This window comes from Sceloporus occidentalis, unplaced genomic scaffold, assembly GCF_023333645.1.
Source record: "Sceloporus occidentalis isolate IW3139 unplaced genomic scaffold, rSceOcc1.0.p SCAF_6, whole genome shotgun sequence".
NCBI classification, from domain to species: domain Eukaryota; kingdom Metazoa; phylum Chordata; class Lepidosauria; order Squamata; family Phrynosomatidae; genus Sceloporus; species Sceloporus occidentalis.
The window spans coordinates 24,250,680-24,275,219 of NW_028316986.1; the positions used below are offsets into that span (position 1 = coordinate 24,250,680).

Genomic DNA, 24,540 nt, shown 5'->3' on the forward strand with positions numbered 1-24,540 from the left:
CCCTGGTCGGGATCCGTAGCCCGAGCCGACCAGAGGGAAGCAGAAAGGCTGAGGGTCTCCGCGCGCGCGTGTGTCTACTTTCGCGCATGCGCTTGGGTCACCCGGAAGTTGTGGAGAGAAGGCTGAAGTGGCCGGGAAAAGAAAGGAGGAGGAGGCGTCGCCGTCGCCGCTGCTTTCGGCGTTTGGTTGGAGAGGTAAGTAACGGGCTCCTGAGGCGAAATGGGTGGCTTCCTTCTCCTTCTCCTCCATCTCCGAACTCTTCCCGCCCTTTTTGCCTTGTGAGGGCGGCGGCGGCGTCGGAGGCCGCGCTGAGGCCTTGAATGTCCAGCAAACAGGGCCATCCCCGCCTCGAAGGGATGGAAGGTGGGAGCCCCTCGGACTTTAAGGCAGGCAACTCTTACATGGATTTGCAATTGGTTGACTGGCCGAAGGCAAAGGGTGCTCAGCAATGGCTCCTTTTCAGCCTGGAGGGAAGTGACCAGTGGGGTCCCACAGGGCTCTCTCCTGGGCAACAAGGTTATTCAGCATCTTCATCAATGACTTGGAGGACAGAATTAGAACCATAGAGTTGGAAGAGACTGCGAGGGCTTTCCAGTCCAACCCCCTTCTGCCATGCAGGAAATCACAGTCAAAGCATCCCGACAGATACTTATCACATTTGCAGATGACACCGAATTAGGAGGAATAGCTAATACTCCAGAGGACAGGATCTACATTCAAAATGACCTGAATAGACTAGAAAGCTGGGCCAAAGCTAACAAAATGAAATTCAACACAGAGAAATGTAAGGTACTGCAGTTAGGGCAGAAAAATAAAATGCACAGATATAGGATGGGAGACACATTGCTGAATGAAAGTACATGTGAAAGGGATCTGGGAGTCCAAGTAGACCACAAGTTGAACATGAGTCAACAGTGTGATGTGGCATTGCACAAGGCCAATGCGATTTTAGGCTGCATCAATAGAAGTATAGCGTCTAGATCAAGGGAAGTCATAGTGCCACTCTATTCTGCTTTAGTCAGGCCCCACCTGGAATATTGTGTCCAGTTCTGGGCACCACAATTCCAAAAGGACATTGAGAAACTGTAGCGTGTCCAAAGGAGGGCGACTAAAATGGTGAAAGGTCTGGAAACCATGCCCTATGAGGAACGACTCAGGGAGCTGGGGATGTTTAGCCTGGAGAAGAGACGGTTAAGGGATGATATGATAGCCCTGTTTAAATACTTGAAGGGATGTCATACTGAGGAGGGCACAAGCTTGTTTTCTGCTTCTCCAGAGACTAGGACCTGGAGCAATGGATGCAAGCTGCAGGAAAAGAGATTCCACCTCAACATTAGGAGGAACTTCCTGACAGTAAGGGCTGTTCAACAGTGGAACACACTCCCTCGGAGTGTAGTGGAGTCTCCATCTTTGGAGGTCTTTAAGCAGAGGCTGGATGGCCATCTGTCGGGGATGCTTTGATTTGGATTTCCTGCATGGCAGAATGGGGTTGGACTGGATGGCCCTAGTGGTCTCTTCCAACTCTACGATTTTGTGAGACCTCTTTAACTGCCCTGGCTCAGTGCTAGCAAATTCTGGCAATTGTAGTTTGTTGTGACACCAGAGTTCTCTGACAGAGAAGGTTAAATGTCTCACTAAGCTACAGCTCCCAGAATTCCCTAGCATTAAGCCAAGGCAGTTCAAGTGGTGTCAAATTGGTTTATTTCTGCAGTGTGTTTTGAACTTCAAATCTACCAAAGCTCAGGCCACCAACTTCTTTTACTTAGGTCCAAAACACACTAATCCTAATGTGAGCCAGCATGGCATAGTGGTTTGCATGTTGGACTGTGACTCTGGAGACCAAGGTTCGAATTCCTGTTCAGCCATGAGCCCTACTGAGCAAGTCACACTCTCTCAGCTTCAGAGGATGCAGTGGTAAACCTCTGAACAAATCTTGCCAAGAAAAGCCCAGGACAGGATTGCCTTATGGTCTCCATATGCTGGAAACAACTTTAAGGCACACAACTACTTGAAGTCAAACTGACAGGGTTGCCACCTTTAAAAATGCATTGCAAAAATGGTGAGAATAGCCTGAGAAGTACGACAGGCATCCCTCTTGCACAGCCTCTGCCACAATTTATTCCTTCTGTCATGGGTTTTTTGTGGCAAGATTTGTTCAGGGGGGTTATTATTGCCATCCTCTGAGGCTGAGAGAATGTGACTTGTCCCAGGTCACCCAATGGGCTTTTATGGCCAAGCTCAGAATCAAACTTATGTTTGATTTTCCTCATGTAAGATTTTACTTATGTTGTGTAGTGTGCTGTTTTAAGGCATCAATCTTTTTTTCCCCCACTTTTAAAATGGTTTCAATTGTGCTGGTTTTTAACGTATGTTTTAGTATTAGTATTGTTTAATTATTTTTTTAACTTTTGTAATTAAAGTTTTAGTTTTGTCTTTTAAAATTATTGTAAGTTGCCTTGAATCCTATTTTGGGAGAAAGGTGGGATGTAAATCCCACAAACAAACATACCCTGCTCAATACTCAAACCACTATGCCATACTGTCTCTCACACAAATAGGAGAACAAATAGTCATAGTAATCACAAGGCTATCTTTCCTTCCTTGTTCTCCTTCCCTCCCTTAGATATTAATAATAATAATAGGATTTATTTATATGCCGCCCAATCACTGGGAATCTGTGCAGTTCCCTGCCCTCAGGCTTACAATCTAAAAGACATGACACAAAAGGAGAAGGGAATGGTGGGGAGGGAGGGGATCAGGTCCAGCATTCTTCTCTCCCTCTGAGGCCTGGACCAAGGCAGATGGACCGGAGGGAGGGCTCTGCTTCTTCCAGGCAGGCCTAGTGGAGCTAGCCTGCCTCTCTCCTCCTCAAGATGGAGGATGAAGGGAGGGCTTTTCTTCTTCCAGACAGGCAGTTGATATTACAGTTGATCTCATTGTGGAGGAAATTAACTGAAATTATAGCATATTGTCCTGTAAGAGGAAACATATTGGGAAGTAGTCATGTAATACAATAATATAAAAATATTAAAAATCCACAAAATAGTAGTACTTTTATTGACTGAAACAAAATGCAGAAAATATGTCATGCAAACTTTTTGAAGCTTCCCTGGCTTCTTTGTCAGGCAAAGATATCATGGCTGAGGAGGGGGGTTATGACGATGTTAGGAGCTTTTTAATATCTCATGAACTTGTTTGTAATATTCTGGCGACAAGTACAGTTTGGGAATCTCCCTGAAGGAAAAGTTTGGGGGGGGGGAGCACTCGACAGTTTTCTTTGAAAAAGTAAATATAATGGGATGGATTTTTTTGTTGTTGTTTTGAAATGATGACTAGACATTGGTCCAAAACACACTACTGAAATAATCAAGTGTGACAGTACTTTAACTGCCCTGCATCAGTGCTAGGGAATCCTGGGAATTATAGTTTATTGTGGCACCAGAGTTCTCTGACGGAGAAGGCTAAAAGTCTCGTAAAACTCCATCCATTGGCTTTTCTTTGCGAACAAAGATTCAGGAAGGACTCATCCCGTGCTTTCTACAAGTGCATTGATGACTAAAAAGGCCAATCCGAGATAAACAAGTCCGGTTGCAGAAAGCACAGCAGAAAGTCTCCTTGGGTGATGTTTCCAGGTTGTGGTTCTTTCTGTGTTGTCATTTCTCTTCAAGACTCGTTCGCCGTGAGCTTTCGAAAAAGGCTGCAGCATCGTGGATGGTGCGTCTCCATGCCTCCCGATGCGAGGCCAGGGCGGACCATTGTTGGTGATCAATTTGGCCAAGCCTGAGATGTTGTTTCAGGGAGTCCTTGTATCTCTTCTTTGGGGCGCCCCTCTTACGCTGACCCATGGCAACTTCACCGTAGAATACTATTTTTGGGAGATGATGGTCCTTCATCCTGGAAACGTGTCCTGCCCAGTGCAGCTGCGTCCTCAATAGCATGGCCTCAATGCTGGTGATCCCTGCTTGCTCAAGGACAGCAACATTTGTCACATAGTAAGTCGTGACAATTCATCGGCTAATAAAGCAGAACAACGCTCAGGACAACCACTATCTGCAGAATCTTGCATGGTTCTGATGTTCCAGCATGCAAGGGTTAGTCTATTATTTGCACCTTTGTCTTTGTTCAACTGCATCAGAAGATGCCCATTGGCCACGGCTAGCCAACCGGGTAGTTGGGGATAAGCTTTTGTTAGGCCACCTTGTCTAGGCCTCTCTCCATATGGAGCAAGCAGTGCTGTCCTTTAAAAAGGCTTCTTGGTCATTCAGAATGCTACCCAACAAGACTGTCATCCCTGGGTCAGTCTCAAGCGACCAAAGTCCTGAACCGCCTGCATGCAGGGTTGGGTCTGCGGCTTCCAGTGCATCTTTACACCTGCCATTTCGTTCCTTGCCTATTGCTACAGGGCTTTTTCGGAAGTTGGATGTACCCTTCGAGCCTGTTTAAATGACACATTTTTCTGGTGGATCGCAGCGTGCACAGAACTGGCCTCACCCTTTAAACCAGAGGTTTGACTGCTGAGGCCTTGACAAGTATGGACGGTGGCAGTGAGGTCCTCGGGTCGTAGGTTTGATTAGAGTTTCTTTCTCTTAGATGGTTGACCTTACAGGGTTAGATGAGCACCATCTGCCCGGGTTTGGGATTAGAGTTTTCCTTCTCCTAGGATGGTTGCCATAAGGCTAGAGAGCCCATCCTGCCCTTTGGCGCTCTTGGTCAGACCCTTCGGTTGTGACTTGTCTGGCATGGGAGGCCCTACCGGTGGCTATTATACCACCGCCAACATAGCTTACCATTTCATTAGGGTACGCAAGCCTATCCCCCACGACAAGGGGGCGTCAATGGAGAGGTCACAAAACTATAGCTCCCAGAATTTCCTAGCATTCTCAAATGCTGTCTCAAAATGGATTATTTATGCAGTGTGTTTTGGACCATTGTTGTTGTTAACTGCCTTCAACCTTGACTCATGTTACCCTATGGATGAGACATCTCCAATGTCCCGTCTTCCACTGCTCAGATCCTGCAGATTTGTGCCCATGATCTCTCCAACTAAGTCTATTCATCTGGTGTGCAGTATTCCTCTCTTTCTGCTGCCTTCTGCCTTTCCTAGCATCGTTGTCTTTTCTAAGGGTTCATGCCTTCTCATGATGTGGTCAAAATATAACAGCCTCAGTTTAATCATCTTGACTTCCAGAGAGAGTTCAGCCTTAATCTGTTCTAGGACCCATTTCTTTATTTGTTTTGGCCATCCACGATATCCTCAGTACTCTTCTGTAACATTACATCTCGAATGAGTTTTTCCTTATCTGCTTCTTTCATTGTTCAACTCTTACATCTGTACATGGTGATGGGGAGTACAGTGACTAGAATAGTGCTAACTTTAGTGTTCAGTTGTATATCTGACTAGATGTACTTATTTGAAATTCTTGAAAATGTTGGTTGTAACATCATGTAGCTTAAAGGGGACAGAAATCACATACAGCATGTATAAGCTGAATATATGTTATATCTGAAACATGGGCTAAGAACATGTTTAGTTACAGTTTTATATGCATACTGTGTTTTGAACAAACCCAGGCTGATTACTAAGTATGCAAGTATATGATTGCACTATTAATAAATGATATGTACTGTATATATTTTAATTCCCCCTCAAAATGAGCCACGTTAAAGTTTATTTGTTTTTCATAAAAGAAAAAGCCATTGAAGAAAATGCTTGGTTTTTGAAGGCAAACATAAATATGATAACAGTGGATAACTACAAAACATTTTTATGGTCAATGATTAATATTGCTGACTAATGACAGAACTGTATGGATGTCTCATTTTCATCATATCATAATGTTCTTCACATTATGTGCCTTACAATTCAGAGCCTTTAATTCACAGTCCAACAAACTTAACTTTGGCTTCAAATAAATTACACTTTTTGACACAAATGCATCGATATTACAGTTATGCCCTTACTTTTATTCAGTTATAGCTGTCTGGTGCAACTTGTTATAAATATGCAACCAAAGGTATTTGATTATGCTTTGTTTACTGTAGATTAGTACAGTGGGCCCTTGCGTATGGCGCGGGTGCGCTGTATATGTTAAAGGTGTTAGGAAATGTCTGCAACTTACAAAATGGGAATTTGATTTAACTCAGTATTTTAAAGTGACAGTTTTGATTATTGGTATAATTTAAATTAGCTTATCCTGCAGCAGAATCTCTTGTTGGTGTAGCACTTGAAGCAATAACACACAATTGTTGCATCAGTTTTCCTAGATAGTCAAGAGCCTGCTTTATCAGATCTGTGAGTTAAAGGTTTGTTCTCTAGAATTGTGAGTCAGAGTTCTCTGGAATTTATCTTCAAAGGAACTACTGCTGGTGTGAAAGACATGTGACACTAGAAAATGAGCTTTACAAGTTTGTCAAGTGACTAAAATGTTTTTTTAAGATAATTGGTTTTAATTGATCAAGAACCAAAATGTTTAATCAGCTGCTGGTCTGAAGTTAAATAAAATGATAAGTATTTTGAGAGTTTTGAAGGGAAAGAATGCTTCAGTTTTAACAAAAGTAGAGTTGTGTATGGAGAGGCCAGTGTGAAGTTCACTTGAGGGAATTCAAAGAAAGGCAAAAAAAGAAACCAGTTTTTATTCTTCCCTTACCCATATAGCCAGTGAATAACAAAAAGGTGGGATAAACCAAGGTAAAAAAATACTTAAAGGTTATTCTGGGTTGGGTACAGATGGAAATAAATGAGCTTAAAATGTGTTGGTTCTTAACAGGCGATACAGGTGATCTTTAATATTACCAAATTTGGGAATATTATTGTTTTATAGTGGCTTTGTAACCAAAATAGTTTTAAAACAAGAAAAGTCAAAATATGATAGTATTATACTTCTAGTTTAAAAAACTGACCTACATTTTAACTGCTTGTTGTTTGTGTTAATTCTTTTTCTATCCCATTCTATCCAATGAGCTTATAGGGGCCAACAAGTTGAAAATACTATTTAAAAGTGTCAGATTACAAAACACTGTTAACATTTTCTCCTTTATTACCTCCTTTATTTAAAAAATAAAAAAAAATTAAACAGCTAACTTTGTGCTTGTTTTGGGTCTTTCTTTTTAAGATCCAAAATTAGTTTCTTTTTCATTATGCGTGCATGGATGTTTCAAAACACTTTAGCTCAGTTCCTTAGCATTACATTGCACTCATAATAAATGCCAGGGTTTTTTGCCTTTGAAAATATCTAATCGGACAACTTTAATGCCAAAATGCACTGGGTGGTGAGGGCAGGCTCAGAAATCTCTCTTGATTAGCTCTTCATGTGATATACAGCTTGATTGCCACCGGGGTGCAAGGGTTTCTTTGTTCATGCTGGTTTCCAGAAATGGTTGTGAAAAAAAGAGATATTTTTATGATAACATGTCTTTAAGAAGACCTGTGTTAAATATGTTGGCGGTCCTGTAAAACAGCTGTATTTGATTTTTTAATTAATTTAAAATGTGAGCATAAACAAGTTTTCTTGGATGTTGAGTATAAATATTCAAATTGAAAAATAAAATACTTGTTAGGATGAATGCACCATTTGCATGGGAATCTATTTAGAAATTAGAACTAGTATTTTTTTTTGGGGGGGGGGGGTTAACCTGATTAGGAAAAGTTATACAGAGTGTAATGTGGACATTATATTTTGTTGCAGTTTTGTGTTATGTTTTTGAAATGCAATGTTTTGCTATTCAGCAGCTAATACATGTGTTGTAAATGTCTTTTCTTAAATCCACGTCATAAGTGTAGTTTAACTTCTAAATATCTCACTGGATTGTTGAGTATTTCAGTATTTCTTTGTGTAGGCTTTAAAGGGTGGCCTTACTTGCAGTTGTACAGGTTGAGTACCGCTCATCCAAAATGATTGAAACCAGAAGTGTTTCTCATAAAATTCCTGTACAGTTGACCCTCCATATTTGTGGCTTTGACTTTTGCTGATTTGGTTATTTGTGGTTTTGATTTATATGTTCTCTCTTGGAATTTCTAGGTCCTGCAGTGCAACTCTGCCAAAAGTTGACCACAAAGTTCTTCTGGAAACCTAGAAGTTCCTAGAGAAAATACTTCTAGCATGATTCTGTGATCAACTTCTCACAGTTGTTGACCATAGAGTTGGACTGGAGGACCTGGAGATTTCTAGAGAGGTGTTCTCTCAGGTTAAAAGAACAGTGTTTTTTATTTGCGGTTTTCCTGGATTTACGGGGGTTCGCAAATATGGAAGGACCACTATATTTGTTTATAATACACAATATGCAACACAACTAGCATAATAGGTATTGTATTTATGAAGTTGGAGAAAGGCACAAGAGAGATGCAGTTGGAGAGAGACTAAAGATGGGAGAAACAGTGGGCAGTGCTTGACATTAATCGACACCTCCTGCCATTTCAAAGATTCATGCATCTCTCTCAAGTTGCATTCTCTCCAGCCTTGCATATCATTCATTCACTACTTGCATTGTGTATGAGGTGCAAGGCTGGAGAGAGACTTAGGATTTGAGATGCAAAGCAGCAGGAGCACCACAACCGCCTCCTCGAAGGTGGAAGTTGGCGGCTGGTGGCAAAAAAGTTTAACTATTTGGAGGTTTTCAGATTTCCAGATTAGGGATGCTCAGCCTACACCTGTTTACATACCACTGTTTACATTCACTTGAAATATCATTCCCAGAATTCTGTCTCTGTTACTAAATACATTGCTTACACTATGATGTTGCAGGCATGTGACATGCACCTACTGTATATACTCATGTATAAGTTGAAAAATTTGTGCCCAAAAATTGACCCTGAAATCCTGGGTTGACTTATATATGGATCAATATAGTAACAGTGATTTCTGTAAGAGCTGCTGAGACAGGAGAGAGAGAGAGAGAGAGAGTGTGTAAGAGGTGATTCTCTTCTCAGTTGGATATTAAAACCTCTTCTTCCCATCTTCCTCCTTTGGATCTCTCTCACCACAGAACATCCCATTTCCCTCCAATTCCTTCCCTTCTCAATTGAATGTTAGAACCTTCTCCTCCAGCACCAGGGAAGAGATGTTTGGTGGTCGGGAGAAGTCCAGAGAGGGAGAAGGAGGGAAGGACGTGGTGTTTTCCTTTTGTCTTGTCCTTTACATCCTTTGTTACATACCCCTGAATACCCGTGACTTATACAGGGGTCATATCAAAATCTATGATTTTGGCCCTAAAACCTTCCCTTGACTTATACATGAGGTCAACTTCTACATGAATATGTTAAGGAAAATGCAACATGGGATATACAGTAGAAGAAATAAAACATGTATGTGAAAGTCACAGTGACTAAGCAAAAGCAATTAAGAAGCCACACAGGTGAAAAAGCTAATGTAATTTAGAAGACTTGAATGTCAAGGACAGAATTATGGAATGTATAATTGGAAACACCTGAGATTCATTAAGTGTACAAGGTGAAATGATGAAATTCTTAAGTATGGGTGGAGCTATGTGAACCAATCAAAATGAGTGTGCACGCCCACTGGGTGGAAACTGACTAGTGGGTGGTGATTAACAATGGCTATAATAATTGCTGTGTTTGCCAATGTATTGTGTGGGTAGTTGTTGGGTAGTTTGGAGTATTGGAGATTGTAGAGATTGTGATATAGTATTTGTATATAGTAGAATAAAGTAGATCTTTTATATAAGTCTACTGAGTTGTCTGGTGTCTTGGGTGAAGATACAAGTGTCAGCAGAATCCTGGAGAAGTTTGGAGACATCTGAGGAAGAAGAGTGAGAAGGCTTGGAGAGTTTGTCAGGGTCTTCAGCCTATTCTCTGAAACTCTGCTGCTTGGAAGAAAAGCATTAACCACTGACCAAAACTGGTCAGCTCTGCTGCATAACAAGGTGGTGAGTTAGAGCCAGAGGTGAAGAGCTACAACTCCCATCATCCCTGACAGAATATATATGGTAGCTCCGATTATGTGCACTGCTTATAGAATCCTGTTCCACAAGCAACTTCTGTATTTTGCTTGCATGTTGTCAGTGTGTACATTCTCAGTGAATACAATTACTGGTAGCAGAAAGCAATCAGACTTTCCGTAAAGTGTGACTTAATATTGGAATCAATTCCATGTTGATGTCAGTAAGACTTTTGAATTGGTTCATTGATGGAATGGCAATTGATGGAAGCACTTTATTGGAGCCAGACTATTCTGGATGACAAGAATACTGCCAAGATTCCAGCACAGAAGCATTATTAATTGATGCTAGTTTAGCAGAAGTAAGACAATACTGTCAACACTCACAAAGTCATTTTAGGTGAGCATTTGAAAATGGATACATTCAGAAGACAAAGTGGCAGAATATGGTGGGAACTGAATTTACAGAAAGTTTTATGTGAGTTGGCAAGTGTTTTCTATAGTTGACAGATATGGAAAAGCCAGATGGGAGAAACTAGAAAAGAGAACTGCTAATGTCTAGGCCAGAGTGAAGGTTGTCATAGTGATTGAAAGTATCATCGCTCAGGCTACTTGATAGTTCTCCCAAAATGCTAAGTAGTCAAGAGAGAAATGTCTGTTTTGATGGATGTGATCTTGCCAAGCACTGTACAGAACATAGAGATACATCTTGCTCCCCATCCTTAAGCTTACAGTGTAAACATTCTGGTTGGGTGATTTGAGGAGCAAGACATGTTTTTGTTTAATAATCTTATCAGTCTACAAAAAGATGAGTAAGGGCCCAAACAGACAGGCCAAAAATAAAGCTGCTTTGGGTCACTTTGGAGGTATGCTGTTTAAATTATGCATGCGTCCTAAGAGGCCGAAACCTGCGCCAAACCCACGCTCCAGTCCTAAGGACTAGAGCGCAGCTTTGGTGCAGCTTCTGGCCTCTTAAGATGCATGTGTCATTTAAACAGCATACCTCCGAAGTGATGCAAAGCAGCTTTATTTTGGCCTGTCTCTTCATGCCCTTAGTCAGAGTTTTGGCAGCTGACATCATGTACAGTTCCGGACCCCCCCCCCCCCAGCGTAAGGCAAATTCCACCTATGCTTGAGCCCCATTCAAGTGAATGGGGCTCGTGCGTGTGGTGGCGCAGCGGCGCGCCTGTGCCATGGGTGTGCACCCCATTCATCTGAATGGGACACGCCGCTCCTTGCTCCCGTGCGGCTTTACCACATAGGCTTAAATCTGCGTATAGCACATCCTCATATAACGTGGGTGCACTGTATTGATATATGGTTGTCAGTGTGGAGAACAGAGTAGATAGTATAGCTCAAGAATGGTTTGCTAAAGAAGTGGGAGAGATTAAAAGTCAGAGAGAGAGAGTGTATTTCTGGCAGAGAAAAGAAAGGTGTTCCAGATGTAGTTTGCAGTTTATTGTGACACCAGATCTCTCACAAGCTAAATGTCTCACAAAACTACAATTTCCAGAATTCCATAGAATTGAGCCATGGCAGTTAAAGTAGTGTCAAACTGACTGTTTCTACAGTGTGGATACAGCTCTAGTATCATTGTCTTAGCCTCCATCTGCTGTAATATGTTCTTTTAAATCAGTGGTTCCCAACCTGTGGGTCGGGACCCCTTTGGGGGTTGAATGACCCTTTCAAGGGGGTCGTCTAAGACCATTGAAAAACACCTATTTAATTACAGGTATGAAGTAGAAACAAAAATAATTTAATGGGTTTGGGTCACCACAACATGAGGAACTGTATTAAAGGGTCATGGCATTAGGAACGTTGGGAACCACTGTTTTAAATCTTTGGTAAAGATCAGTGAACATGTTCTCCTTATAAACCAATGTTGGTTTCTTGCTGGACTAACATGGTACAGTTTGAGTTTCCCTTACTGGAAATATTTGGGACCAGAAGTGTTTTGGATTTTGGATTTTAAATACACACACACACACACACACACACACACACACTTGTATTTGCAGATAAATACATAATGAGATACCTTGGAGTCTAAACACAAAATTAATTTATCTTTCATATATACCTTGTACACATAAATCTGAAAGATACTGTACAATATTTTAAAATAATTTTGTGCATGAAACAAAGTTTGTGTACACTGAACCATCAGAAAGCAAAGGTGTCACTTTATCAGCCACCTATTTGATTTTTGGAGAGCTTCGGATTTTGAAATTCAAGATAAGGGATACTCATGTTTTCTGATGGGATCAATATGAAGACTGTAATAAAAGGCCGAACCCAGCCCAACAACTGCTTCAGGTATCTCCCCCCAAAAATGTTCCAGATTTCTTTTCTTTTCAAATCTAGGTGAAGGCTGACGTCCTGGATATTTTTGGGCAAATTTGGAACTGTTCAGTAAACTTCACCTTTTCTTTTCTTTTCTTTTCTTTTCTTTTCTTTTCTTTTCTTTTCTTTTCTTTTTTTTTTGGAAAATTGTTATTTTTGGTTCATGTTGCATAGCATTTAGTGTGATCCAAAAGAAATGTTAAATGCTGTAGGTGTTACTATCACACATTTGTTTTATTTGAATGAGTGGAAATCATGAATAATAACCCAGGCAGCACCTAGTTAATTTCCTAGTTAGTTGGTAAGTGGCTGATGGAAGCCCAAACTTCTTTCTGCTGCTAAGTATTATCCAATTCGCTTGCATGATCTGATTATAAATAATGAATGGGGTTTGTGTAGAACTAAGAATAATCTGATTTCATCAGAATCATCCAGAAATAGATATCTGATCAGTCATTGTTTCTATTGTGTATCTTCAAGTATGGAAACCCTAAGGTAAACCTATCATGGAATTTTCTTGGTAAGATTTGTCTCTCTGAGGCTGGGAGAGTGGTACTTACCTAGGGTCACCCAATGCATTTCCATGGTTGATTGTGGATTCGAACCATGATCTCCAGAGTCATAGCCCAATGCTCAAATAAATAATAATAAAATAATAATAATAAAACGTGTATTTTTATCCCATTTTTCTGTGACGAGACAATCAAAGCGGTTCACAACACATTGACATATCCACATTCACAACATATCCCAAATTCCCCCCCCCCTTAAAACAGGATTAAACATGTTACAATTAAAATTGGAGATTAAAATATCTATTAAAACACAATAAAAAAATATAACAAGGACAGAGCGGTGGGCCAATACATGATGTGAGGGGCAGTCATTCTGTGGTCGGACACTTTTATTCAGGAAAGGCCTGCTGGAAGAGATCCGTCTTGACAGCTTTTTAAAAGCAATTTGACTAATCTTGTCCGGCAGGCCGTTCCATAATTTGGGAGCAATTGCAGAGAAGGCCCTCTTGGAGGTAGCAGTTAGTCTGGTTTTTAAAGGCTGCAATAGATTCCTCCCAGAGGACCTGACGGTGCGGGGTGGATTATATGGGAGCAGGCGATCCCTCAAATAGGTTGGACCCAAGCCATATAGGGCTTTAAAGGTTATAACCAAAACCTTGTACTGTGTCCGGAAACTAATAGGCAGCCAGTGAAGAGATTTTAGGACGAGTGTTATTGAGTCACTCCTAGTTTTTCTGGCAACCAGCCTGGCTGCCATATTTTGCATTAGTTGGAAGTTTCTGGACTAGGCACAAGGGTAGCCCCATGTAGAGCACATTACAGAAATCAAGTTGTGAAGTTACCAGTGAACGTACAACAGTTTCTAGGTCCTTTACTTCCAGGAAAGGACACAGCTGGCGTATCAGCCGGAGCTGATAACAGGCGCTCCTGATCGTCGCATTCACTTGATTCGTCTTGTGAAGCGACGGATCTAGGAGCACCTGCATACTGCGAACACAGTCCTTTATGGAGAGCGTGACCCCATCTAGGACTGGAGGTTGCAACCCTATACCTGGTTTGGGGGCCCTACTGTAAGTACCTCCGTTTTATCTGGATTCATCTTGAAATCACTTCACCATGCTGGTTCAAAAGATCAACTAGGGGGGATTTGAACTCACCATGGCCTGAAATGCATGGGCCAAATAAAGCGGCTCCTAGCCGCTTTGGGGGTGTGGTGTTTAGATGATGCATGCCCCCAGAGTGGCCAGAAGCTGCGCTGAGGCTGCAGCACTCCAAAAAAGCTTGCCCTTTTAGGAGCAGATTAAATCGGCTCCTGCCAGTGGTCCACTTCAGGAGCAGGTTGTGTGGTCCCCGCAGTCTTGGCGTGATCAGGGCCAGAGCAGGCTCTGGTTGTTCCTTTCGGGCTGTATGCAGTGGCCTCATGTTTGATGCCAAAAATAGGTTCCCAGACCACTTGGTCATTCCAATAGCCACAGTTCATTGATATTGTATGTCTTGTTGCCTAGCGTTACCCCTTCTGACATTATCCTAGTTTCAGATTTCAGTAATGGAAAATTAAATTACATTTGAAATGGGGAGGAGAAAAGACTTTGGCTACAATTCTCTTCACACTTAAGCTCACCTTCATTTGTCCATGTGATGCAGTAGTTTGAATGTTGAACAATGACTCTGAAGGCCATGGTTCAAATTCCTGCTCAGCCATGTAAAAACAAGTCACACTCTCTTAGCCTCAGCAGAAAGCATTGGCAAGCCTATGACCAAATCTTGCCAAGAAAACCCCATAATAGATTTGCCTTAGGGTTGCCACAAGTTGGAAATGACTTGAAGGCATACAACAACACAAACATTTGTCAGAATATCTCAGACTGCCCCCAGAATATTTTGGCCCTGAATTCCATCCAAATCCAACCCTTACCTGCTGTGGAATTTTGGCAAACGATTGGCAGCTGTCTTCTCACGCAGTCCCTGAAAGCTGTTGCCACAGGCACAAGTTACTCTAAGGTCAGAACAAGGCACCCAGCCATGTTATCAATAATGGGCATCTCCGATCTCAGAGTGACTTGTGTTCACAAGTATGTCTTTAAAACGGTATGTCTTTTTAATGTGGAGCAAGAGCTGGAAATATGGAATTTGGTCCAGTATTGTGTAAACAGCACAGATTTGATTCAAGGTTTGTGGGCTGTGTAGTGTAAACAGTACGCAGCCAGCCCAGGAGTAATTTGGGGTTTATACGTATTGTAGGTACTGTATATACTCAACTATAAGTTGACCTCATGTATAAATCAACCTCATATATAAGTGGAGGGCAGGTTTGATTTTGATATGACCCGTGGATAAATCAAAGTTAAAACTTTGGGGCATGTAACAAAGCAAAGTTTCCAGGAGAAAAGCAAAGGAAAACAATGCCAAATAACTTTAGTGATCACACTAAAGGTAAAATAGCTGAGAGGGGAGTGGGGTTGCTTCCAGGACAGATTACACTCTTGCCTTTTACCAGGAGATGGTTCCTCTTTTTATATGAGTTAAAGTACAGTATTTACATTGATCCAGGGGTACGTTGACTCAGATTTTTGGAGTCAATTTTTGACTAAAATTTCTAGACTTATACATGAGTATATACATTAAACCTTTGTTAGAAAAAAATTCCAATGACCTTAGTGGGACCACTGTCTGAGAAATCGTTCATAATTGGATAGTTGGAATGCTTGGTTTCTTTAGAAATCTCTACATGAAACAGCGCCTATTGCTATTGATTGTGGCAAGGGGTTTGTAAGGGATCCTGGAAAATATGTAAATACAGAATTGTTCTGTGTTTTAGAGTTCTGTAATCCACAGAGTATTGTGTTTTGCAATATTATTCACATCAGCAGGTGTATGAACTGAATTATTTGGAGCAAAGTGTTTCAAAATATGTGTTAATGAAGTGTCAGCTCCTTTTAAGAGGAATGTCTGGGAGTGTTTTTCAGTTTAATGTTCCACAGGTGTTGGGAGGATAAGCACTTTGCACTACAGCAACTTGTTTGCTTGAAAGACAGCAGTGCCTCTAGACAGATAAAAGATTGCCGCATATGGAATTTCTGGGCATTCCTTGGGAGCCTAATCTTTCCCCTTCTCTTTGTTTATAGATCTGTTTCCATCATGGTGGGTGAAAGGCGGAATGGAAACCTGCTGGTGCATCTTGGGCCCAAGCTGCAGGCTTATCCTGAGGAGTTAATTCGCCAGCGTCGTGGTCATGATGGACACACTGAATATCTGATTCGCTGGAACATCCTCAGCCTGGATGACACTATAGGGAACAGCACCAATGCTGCATCCACTGAGAGCAAGACAGAAAATATTCTAATGTGGATGTCAGCGGAGGAGGTTTATGCTAACTGCCCCACACTGCTGGGTAAAAGGAAACCTGAGGGGCAGTGGGTAAAGGAGGAGAAAGCACCCAGCAGTACATTCCCATCTGATGTCACAGTGGATGAAGCTTCCCTGCGTGAAATGAAGGCTGATGTCAGGAACCTAGTACAGCGGGCTGCTCGGCAAATGGCCAGGACAACAGGCCCAGAATCTTCCATCTTAAACACCATCCATGTTCTCAGTGCCTATGCCAGTATTGGCTCATTGACAGGTGTCTTCAAAGAGACAGGTGCTCTGGATCTGTTAATGAAGATGCTGTGTAATGAAGAAAAACAAATTCGTCGCAGTGCTGGCAAGATGTTGAGGGCTTTGGCTTCCCATGATGCAGGTGAGATTGAGTGGTCAAGTTCTCTAGGTTTCTTCCTGGACAGCTGCTAAAGCAGTTTGAGAAACTAATTCATAGGCAGTGATGATGCAGTTTTTCATGTTTGAATCTGCTCAGGCTCTTGTTGTTTGACTTTCATAATGACAAATATTTCTGAGTACCATTACTTGGATGTTGTAGTGATCCTGCATCCTAAAAAGTTATCAGTTTGATAATAGAGTTTGGATTCTAAACATGATGTTAGATTTACACTCAATAAGACCGAGCTTCCTTCAGAATCAGTATACTGTGTTTGTTATTGTGTGCTTTCAAGTTGTTTCCGACTTATGGTGACCTTATCATCTGGTTTTCTTGACAAGTTTCTTCAGAGGGGGTTTGTTCTGAGGTCACCCAATGGGTTTACATAGCCAAGCTGGGATTCAAACCCTGGTCTCCAGAGTTGTAGTCCAGCACTTGAACCACTACACCACACTGATACCTGTATGTTAATTTCAGTGGCCTTCTGTGTCCCTCAGAGGGGTTAAATTGTGAGGGAGGTGTAGTGAGTTTATATGATTTGCTGGGAGGACTAAGATCTTGGAAACAAATGTTTTGTTATGGACATGCCATCTCAAAGATTACATGTGTTATTTTAGCTCCCTTGTTGGATCTTTATCCCATACCTGCTGCCTTCCATTTTTGTTGGATTATAGCTTTGTTGGCACAGATGATGGGAGTTACAGTCCAACATATATGGAAAGCCCAAGGGTAGGTAGTATAGATTTGTCTTTGTCAGTTTTAGTTGGTTTAGCCAAAAATATTGTGATTTAATTGGGGTGGGTGGGTTTGGTTTAAAGCCTAAGGCTAAGCTATGCTCAAATTGTTTTTTCTTGAACCTTTCCCCGGAGGCATTTGCCATTTGTGTCCATTTGGAAAATTCCCACACTAAATACTGTTTAACTTTTGGTCAGTTTAAAGGAAGGAAAGGGGCATATAGGTTACATTGAGACTTTATGTAGCTATCTCAGTGATTAATGTTTAATTACTTATAATGTACCTAACTTTTGATCTTGTTTCAGGTACTAAGGGTACTCTCCATACTTCTTTGCTTTGATTCTTGTTAGTGAAATAATAATTTGTACATAGGTGGGTGGGGAGGATTGCTGATGTGATTCCACACTTGGTTATGCACACAATAGACTAGTTTAAGTGAGCTAGTGTGGTGTAATGGTTTGAGTGTTAGACTATGACTTTGGAGGCCAGGGTTCAAATCCCTGCTTACCTGTGGAAACACACTGGTTGATCTTGGGCAGGTCATGTTCTCTCAGCTTCAGAGGAAGGCAAATCCGGTCTGAACAAATCTTGTCAAGAAAACCCCATGGCTGCATCCACACTGGAGAAATAACCCGGTTTGGCTCCGCTCTGTGCCCACAACAAACTCCAACTCACAGAATTCCATAGCCTTGAGCCAGGGCAATTAAAGCAGGTTATTTCTCCAGTGTGGATGCAGCCCATGATAGCTACCTTTGTTGTTGTTATTGCTGCTGTTGTTGTGTGCCTTCAAGTTGTTTCTAACCTATGGCGACCCTAAAATGACCCTATCACAAGGTTTTCTTGGCAAGAGTTGTTCAGAGGAGGTTTGCCATTGCTTTCCCCTGAGGCTGAGAAAGTGTTACTCGCCCAAGGTCACCCAGTGAGTTTTATAGCTGAGCAGGGAATTGAACCCTGGTCTCCAGAATCGTAGTCCAGCACTCAAACCACTCCACTTGTGTTTAAACAGAGGCAGGATGGCCATCTCTCAGGGATGCTTTGATTAAGATTTCCTGCATGGCAAGGGGTTGGACTGGATGGCCCTTGCGGTCTCTTCCAATTCTAGGATTGCCATCAGTCAGAAACAACTTGCAAGCACACAACATCAGACCAGTTGAAATGAGTGAGTTAAGTTATGACTAACTTATGTTCCATCTATTTCAGTTGGTCTTCTTTGATAATGAACAAAGTCTCAGTTTTACTCATTAGCTTTTGTTTGTTGGTTTATCTCATTGGACTGAAGTTATTGAGGGTTGATCCCACCTCAGACCTATGGAGGTTTGGTGAATTAGTTGATAAAGAGTAGAATCTGCTACAGTATACAAGGTTACCTTGCCCCCATCTTTTAGACTACAGTTGGCCCTCAACATTTGCTGCTTTGACTTTTGTGGATTTGATTATTTGCAGTTTTGATTAATATGTTCTCTAGAAATCTCTAAGGGGCTGTACAGACCGGCACTTTGTGCCGGCCTGTACACGCGGTGAGGGCTGAGCGTCCACATGCTTGAAGCCCTTACCTTGCTGCCCAGGCACCATTTTGGTGCACGCTCATCCACACGGTGCACATAATGATGACGCATACTGGGCCGAGTGCCCAAATGGTGCAGCACAGAACGGGCATCATCCTGGTGTGCCTATGGTGCCCCTTCCAGGATGCAAAAAGAAGTCCCTTTTCTGGGCTTCTTTTTACTCCCTCTGGAGGCCACGGTGTATGGTTGCCGCGGCCTCCATCTGGGGCAAAAAGGGGCAACATCTCGCTACCCGTATGTATAACCCCTAAGTACTTGAGTGCAATTCTGCTGGAAGTTGACCATAGAGTTGTGCTGGAGAACCTATAAGTTCTTAGAGAAAACACTTCTCTAGGCATTTGTAGGTCCTCCAGCATGATTCTGTGATCAACCTTTGGGAAATGTTGACCATAGAGTTGCACAGGAGGACCTGGAAATTCCTAGAGAGGTGTTCTGTTAGGTGAAAAGAACAGTGTGGTTTTTATTTGTGGTTTTTTCACATTCATGAGGCCCTTCACTCCTAACCCCAGCAAATGTGAAGGGATCACTGTATCTGCATGTTAGCCCTGTGCCCCCCCCCCAAATGTTATGATGTTCTTATCAAGAAAACCAGAGACCCTCTGCAGAAGACATTTTGACATGGAAAAGGTCATTGTGGTGATTTTGTTTCCACTCTGTGTTACATGCTTAAGGGATTTGCTGATGTTGAAGATGGGAAGAAAAAGCACATAGGAAATTTGTATTTTGAGGCACTGACTCTCAACCTTGGGGCTAGCCCTGAGCCCCATGTTGAGTGGAGTCAGTGGAGATTTTCCCCCTTTAAACAAGGAAGCCCAAACGTTGTGAATTACAAAACAGCACATTCTGAATACTGTTCTTCTTGCGGCAGCCCAAAGTAAAAGTGTTCAGAAAGTTTGACAAGATGCCCCCCCCCCCCATAAAAGAAGTTTATAACGGTGTTGTATTGCCAGAGTGGGCAGCTTTGGTGCATCCAGGAGGAAATTTAATCCTCTAGACATACATTGGGCTGCCACAGCTGCTGTTATGCTGACAAAAGTCCAAAACACACTGCAGAAATAATTGAGTTTGAGATTGCTTTGACTGTCCTGGCTCAGTGCTAGGGAATTCTGGGAATTGTAGTCTGTTGTAGCACCAGAGCTCTCTGACAGAGAATACTAAAAGTCTCACAAAATAGTTCCCAGAATTCCCTAGCACTGAGCCAGGGCAGTTAAAGTGCTCTCAAACTGGATTATTTCTGCAGTGTGTTTTGGACCAAAGTTTCTGCCCAGTTTCAACAGAAAGAAATATTATAGTAAGCTACAGGTGTTCGTTTTAAATGGGGTTTTCATAGTTTATCACTGAATTCCTAGTGGTTTGCTGCCAATGTTCAGAGGCACAGTTTTTGTGCTTGGCTTGGGGTGTGTGTGAAAAATGCGTTTGGTGGAAACACCTGATTATTTTATTTATTTAGATTTGATTTATATCCCACTGTTCTCTCAAATGGTACTCAAAACAGCTTGCAATATAAATTAAAGCAGAACATCTGAAACTTTATGGAGCATGAAAGAAAAAAAGCATTAAACCATACATTCAATTAAAACACTACTTTCAAAACATAAAAAAATTAAACGAATTAAAGTACACATTAGATACTAAAAAGAGTACATCGAGGTGCACTTCATTTCATCCTGTTCAGCAAGGCTAAAGGTCTATTTAAATGAAAGTTTTTGCTTGCTGGTGAAAAGATAACAGAGAAGAAACAGATTGAACCTCCCTTTGGCAGGAATTCCAAAGCCTAGGGGCAGCAGCTGAGAAGGCTCATTCTGTGTCTGAACTTGGGTGGGCAGTGGAATGAAGGCTCTCCTCTGACGTGCCTAACAGCAATAGCATTTACATTTCTATACTGCTTAATAGTGAACTCAGTACTCTCTAGATGGTTTATAATCTGTAGGCCAATTGCCCCCAATAAGCTGGGTACTCATTTTACTGACCTTATAAAAGGATGGAAGGCTGAGTAAACCTTGGAGTCCTAGGATTGAACTCACAACCTTGTGGCAGTAGTACTGGCATTTAACCACTGTGCCACCAGGGCTCCTTGTAAGTTCCTAAGACTTAGACAGGTTCATATGAGAATTTCAGATAGTCTAGAACTAAGCCATGTAGGGTTTTATAGGTGAAAGCCAGTACTTTGAATTGTGCCCAGAAGTGAACTGGTTGCTACTGAAGCTATTTTCAGCAAGGAAGTTATATGCATCCTGTAACCAACCCCAGTCAGTTATCCAGCCACAGTATTTTGAACCTATTGAAGTTTTCAAACAATTTCCAAAGGCAGCTCCTCATAGAATGTATTACAGTAATCCAACTAAGACATAATCAAGGCATATGTTACTGGGCGCACCTGCTGCACTGTTTTTAATTGCATATGCACTCCTGGTGACCACTGAATGTCATTCACTCCTGCTATACTGTGTGGGGAGGTTATGTAGGGATAATAATAATAATAATAATAATAAAATTTTATTTCTATACTGCTGTTCCAAAGATCACAGCGGTGTACAGCAAGATAAAAACAGATAAAAACATCACAACTTCCTTCCCCAACAATATCACAAATAGCAATAAAAACATTTACAAACAATACAATACAATAATAACCATACAAGTGGCTGTGTAGAATGGAATACAACGAAACACTGCAAGGGGGAGCATAACAACAAGGCTCACGGTGGGAAAGCCTGGCGGAACAAATAGGTCTTCAGGTTCTTCTTGAAGACATCAAGGGAGGTGGAAGTACGGAGCTCGTTGGGGAGGGAGTTCCAGAGCTGTGGGGCTGCAACAGAGAAAGCCCTCCAAGATGACACATACCTAACATCAGGAACTCTTAAAAGATGTTTCTCACCCGATCTGAGAGTGCGGGGCAGATTGTATGGGGAGAGGCAGTCCTCCAAGTACTCTGGGCCCAAGCCATTTAGGGCTTTATAGGTGATAACCAACACCTTGTATTTGGCCCGGAAGCGAATAGGCAGCCAATGAAGATCTTTTAAGACTGGTGTTATATGGCTGGCTCTGGGGCATCCAGTAACCAGCCTAGCAGCCATATTCTGCACTAATTGAAGCTTCCGGGTCTGGTACAAGGGTTGCCCCATGTAAAGCGCATTACAGAAATCTAATCGAGAGGTTACCAGAGCGTGTACCACGGTTTCAAGGTCCCCCTGGCCAAGGAAGAGTCGCAGCTGGAGTATTAGCCGAAGCTGATGACAAGTGCTCCTGACTGTCGCATCCACCTAAGCAGTAAAGTGGAGCGACGAATCCAGGAGAACAAATCGTCCTCCTAACACTTCGAAGAATCTTGTCCACATCCTTCCACATACTGAAGACATACTGATGTCTTCAGTATGCATTCAAGAAAGCCTTTAGCTTCCTTTTGGATGGTAAATTCTTTTCATATACAGTAACTCAGGGGGCTAACAAACATATTCACTTCAGGAGACCTACTAGTATAGTAAGAGAGAATTAAAGTGCTGTTCTCTTCTTAATTTACAGAAAGAATGTTGGGAAATTCCTTTTTGAATTAATCACGCAAAACCTGTTTATGTTAGTTAATAAGAGCCAACATGGGCAGGTGACTAGAGAGTTGGACTTGGATCAGGGAGGTACGAGTTCATATTCCATAACTACCATGGATTTATTGATTTGCCTTAAGCCTATCTCACAGCTTTACTTTATCTTAATTTTTTTTGCTAAATAAAATTTTAGCTACAAAATACAAGGAGTTTAGTAGTCCTATATTGAGTCAAACCATTAGCCTATGTAGCCCATAGCAGTTTACTAATTGTAAACTAATGTACTCTCTAAAGTCCTGCACAAAAGTTTTCCCAGCTTTGATTTCTGGGTGAGCAAGGGTACATCTAGAGGCTTGTATATGTAGTGTTTGTAGCCTGTGCCCTATGAAAATGTTAATTAGGGTGTATTACTCCAGATTAAGCTTTCTGAAGACCTTAGCTGCTGTGATCTGGAAAGAGAATTGTTGGTCAATGTGACTTTGTTTGTTTTGTACCACAATATAGATCAGGGATGGAGAACATGTGGCCCTCTACATGTTCCTGGACTGCACCTTTCATCTTTTCTCATAATTTGCTATAGTGGCTAGAGCTGATGGAAATTGTAGTCCAGCAACGTCTGGAAGGTCACACATTCCCTAACCCTGGTATAGGTTGGGCTTCTCCAACCATGTGACCTACAGATAAGCTGGAATGCAACTTCCACCCTTAGTCAACAAATAACAACAGTAATACTGGCTGGAGATTATTTGTAGAAGAACAAAAGCTGGGAGACACCAAGTTGTGAAAGGCTGGCATAGGTGGTGTGGCTCTGTTATCCTGCCCCCCAGCTGTGAGTTACACAACTTTTTGTATCCCCAAGACATACTAAATTATTTTAGATCCAGTATGTATTTGTAAATTTTTTATTTTATTTTGTGAGATCTTTTATCTGAAAGATAGTACAGTAGTAACTATGTAGAACAGAGTGTAGGTAAAGTGGAACTTTCCAGGTATCATTAAATTGCAACTCCTAGCATTCCTCACCATTGGCTGTGCTGGCTAGGGCTGCTGGGAGTTGTAGTCCAGTAACATCTAGAGGGCTGCACTTTGTGTATGTCTGGTTTAAGAAACAATAGTGGCAAACATGGTAACTTTTCACATTTTCACAAAATAAATTCTAGGATTTGAAATTAAAGCAGACATTGTATATCAGATGTGCGAAATGTATGGCCTTCTAGTTTTCAATGGATTGCAGCTTCCATAAGCCCTAGCCAGCATAAACAGTGGTGGGGGACAGTTGGAGCTGCACTTACACAACATCAAACTTTCCTTCTTGCCAGTAGGCCTCCAGATGTTAGCCTGCTGTTGCTCATCTTTTATCTTCACTTAGCAAGCCCTACTTCTTCATATTAATTTTCTCCTGCTCAGTGAGAAATCATAAGAGAAAAAAGCATTAGTGCAGTGACTAGGGATGGCATCTCTCCGCTCAATGCCTGTCTGGAGTCGGTAATGGGCTGGATGAGGGAAAACAGACTCAGCCTGAATCCAGAGAAAACGGAAGTGCTTGTGATAGGTTCTCCTGGTCCTGGGAAGGAGGTTTGTCCACCTGTCCTGAACGGGGTCACGCTCCCCGTGAAGGACTCAGTCCGCAGTTTGGGGGTGCTTCTTGACTCGTCGCTTCACCTGACTCCTCAGGTGGATGCGACAGTTAGAAGCACCTGTTATCAGCTTCGGCTGATACGCCAGCTGCATCCCTACCTCGACCGGGGGGACCTTGAAACAGTGGTGCATGCACTGGTAACCTCTCGACTTGATTTCTGTAATGCGCTCTACATGGGGCAACCCTTGTACCAAGCTCGGAAGCTGCAGTTGGTTCAAAATATGGCCGCTAGGCTGGTCACTGGTAGCTCCAGGGCCAGCCACATAACACCGATATTGAAAGATCTGCATTGGCTGCCAATTCGCTTCCGGGCCCAATACAAGGCGTTGGTTGTTACCTATAAAGCCCTAAATGGCTTGGGCCCAGAGTACTTGGAGGACCACCTCTCCCCATACAATCCGCCCCGCACACTCAGGTCAGGTGGGAAAAATCTTCTGAGCGTTCCCAAGACAAGATTTGTATCAACGGCGCAAAGGGCATTTTCTGTTGCGGCCCCGCAATCTGGGAACGCTCTCCCTGAGGAGCTCTGCTTAGCCCCTTCCCTGGAGTCGTTCAAG

The 24,540-nt window shown here is 42.2% G+C and overlaps 1 protein-coding gene across 1 annotated transcript in view; it reads left to right on the forward strand.

The window, feature by feature from the left end:
- The first annotated feature begins 48 nt into the window (after nt 1-48).
- LOC149310518 (cullin-9-like) overlaps nt 49-24,540 on the forward strand; it is an 81,583-nt gene continuing 57,091 nt past the window's right edge. Inside the window, exons 1-2 of the mRNA XM_089529126.1 lie at nt 49-194; nt 15,877-16,487. Coding sequence (XP_089385252.1) covers nt 15,890-16,487 — 598 coding nt within the window. The 5' untranslated portion in view covers nt 49-194; nt 15,877-15,889. The remainder of the gene's footprint in view (nt 195-15,876; nt 16,488-24,540) is intronic.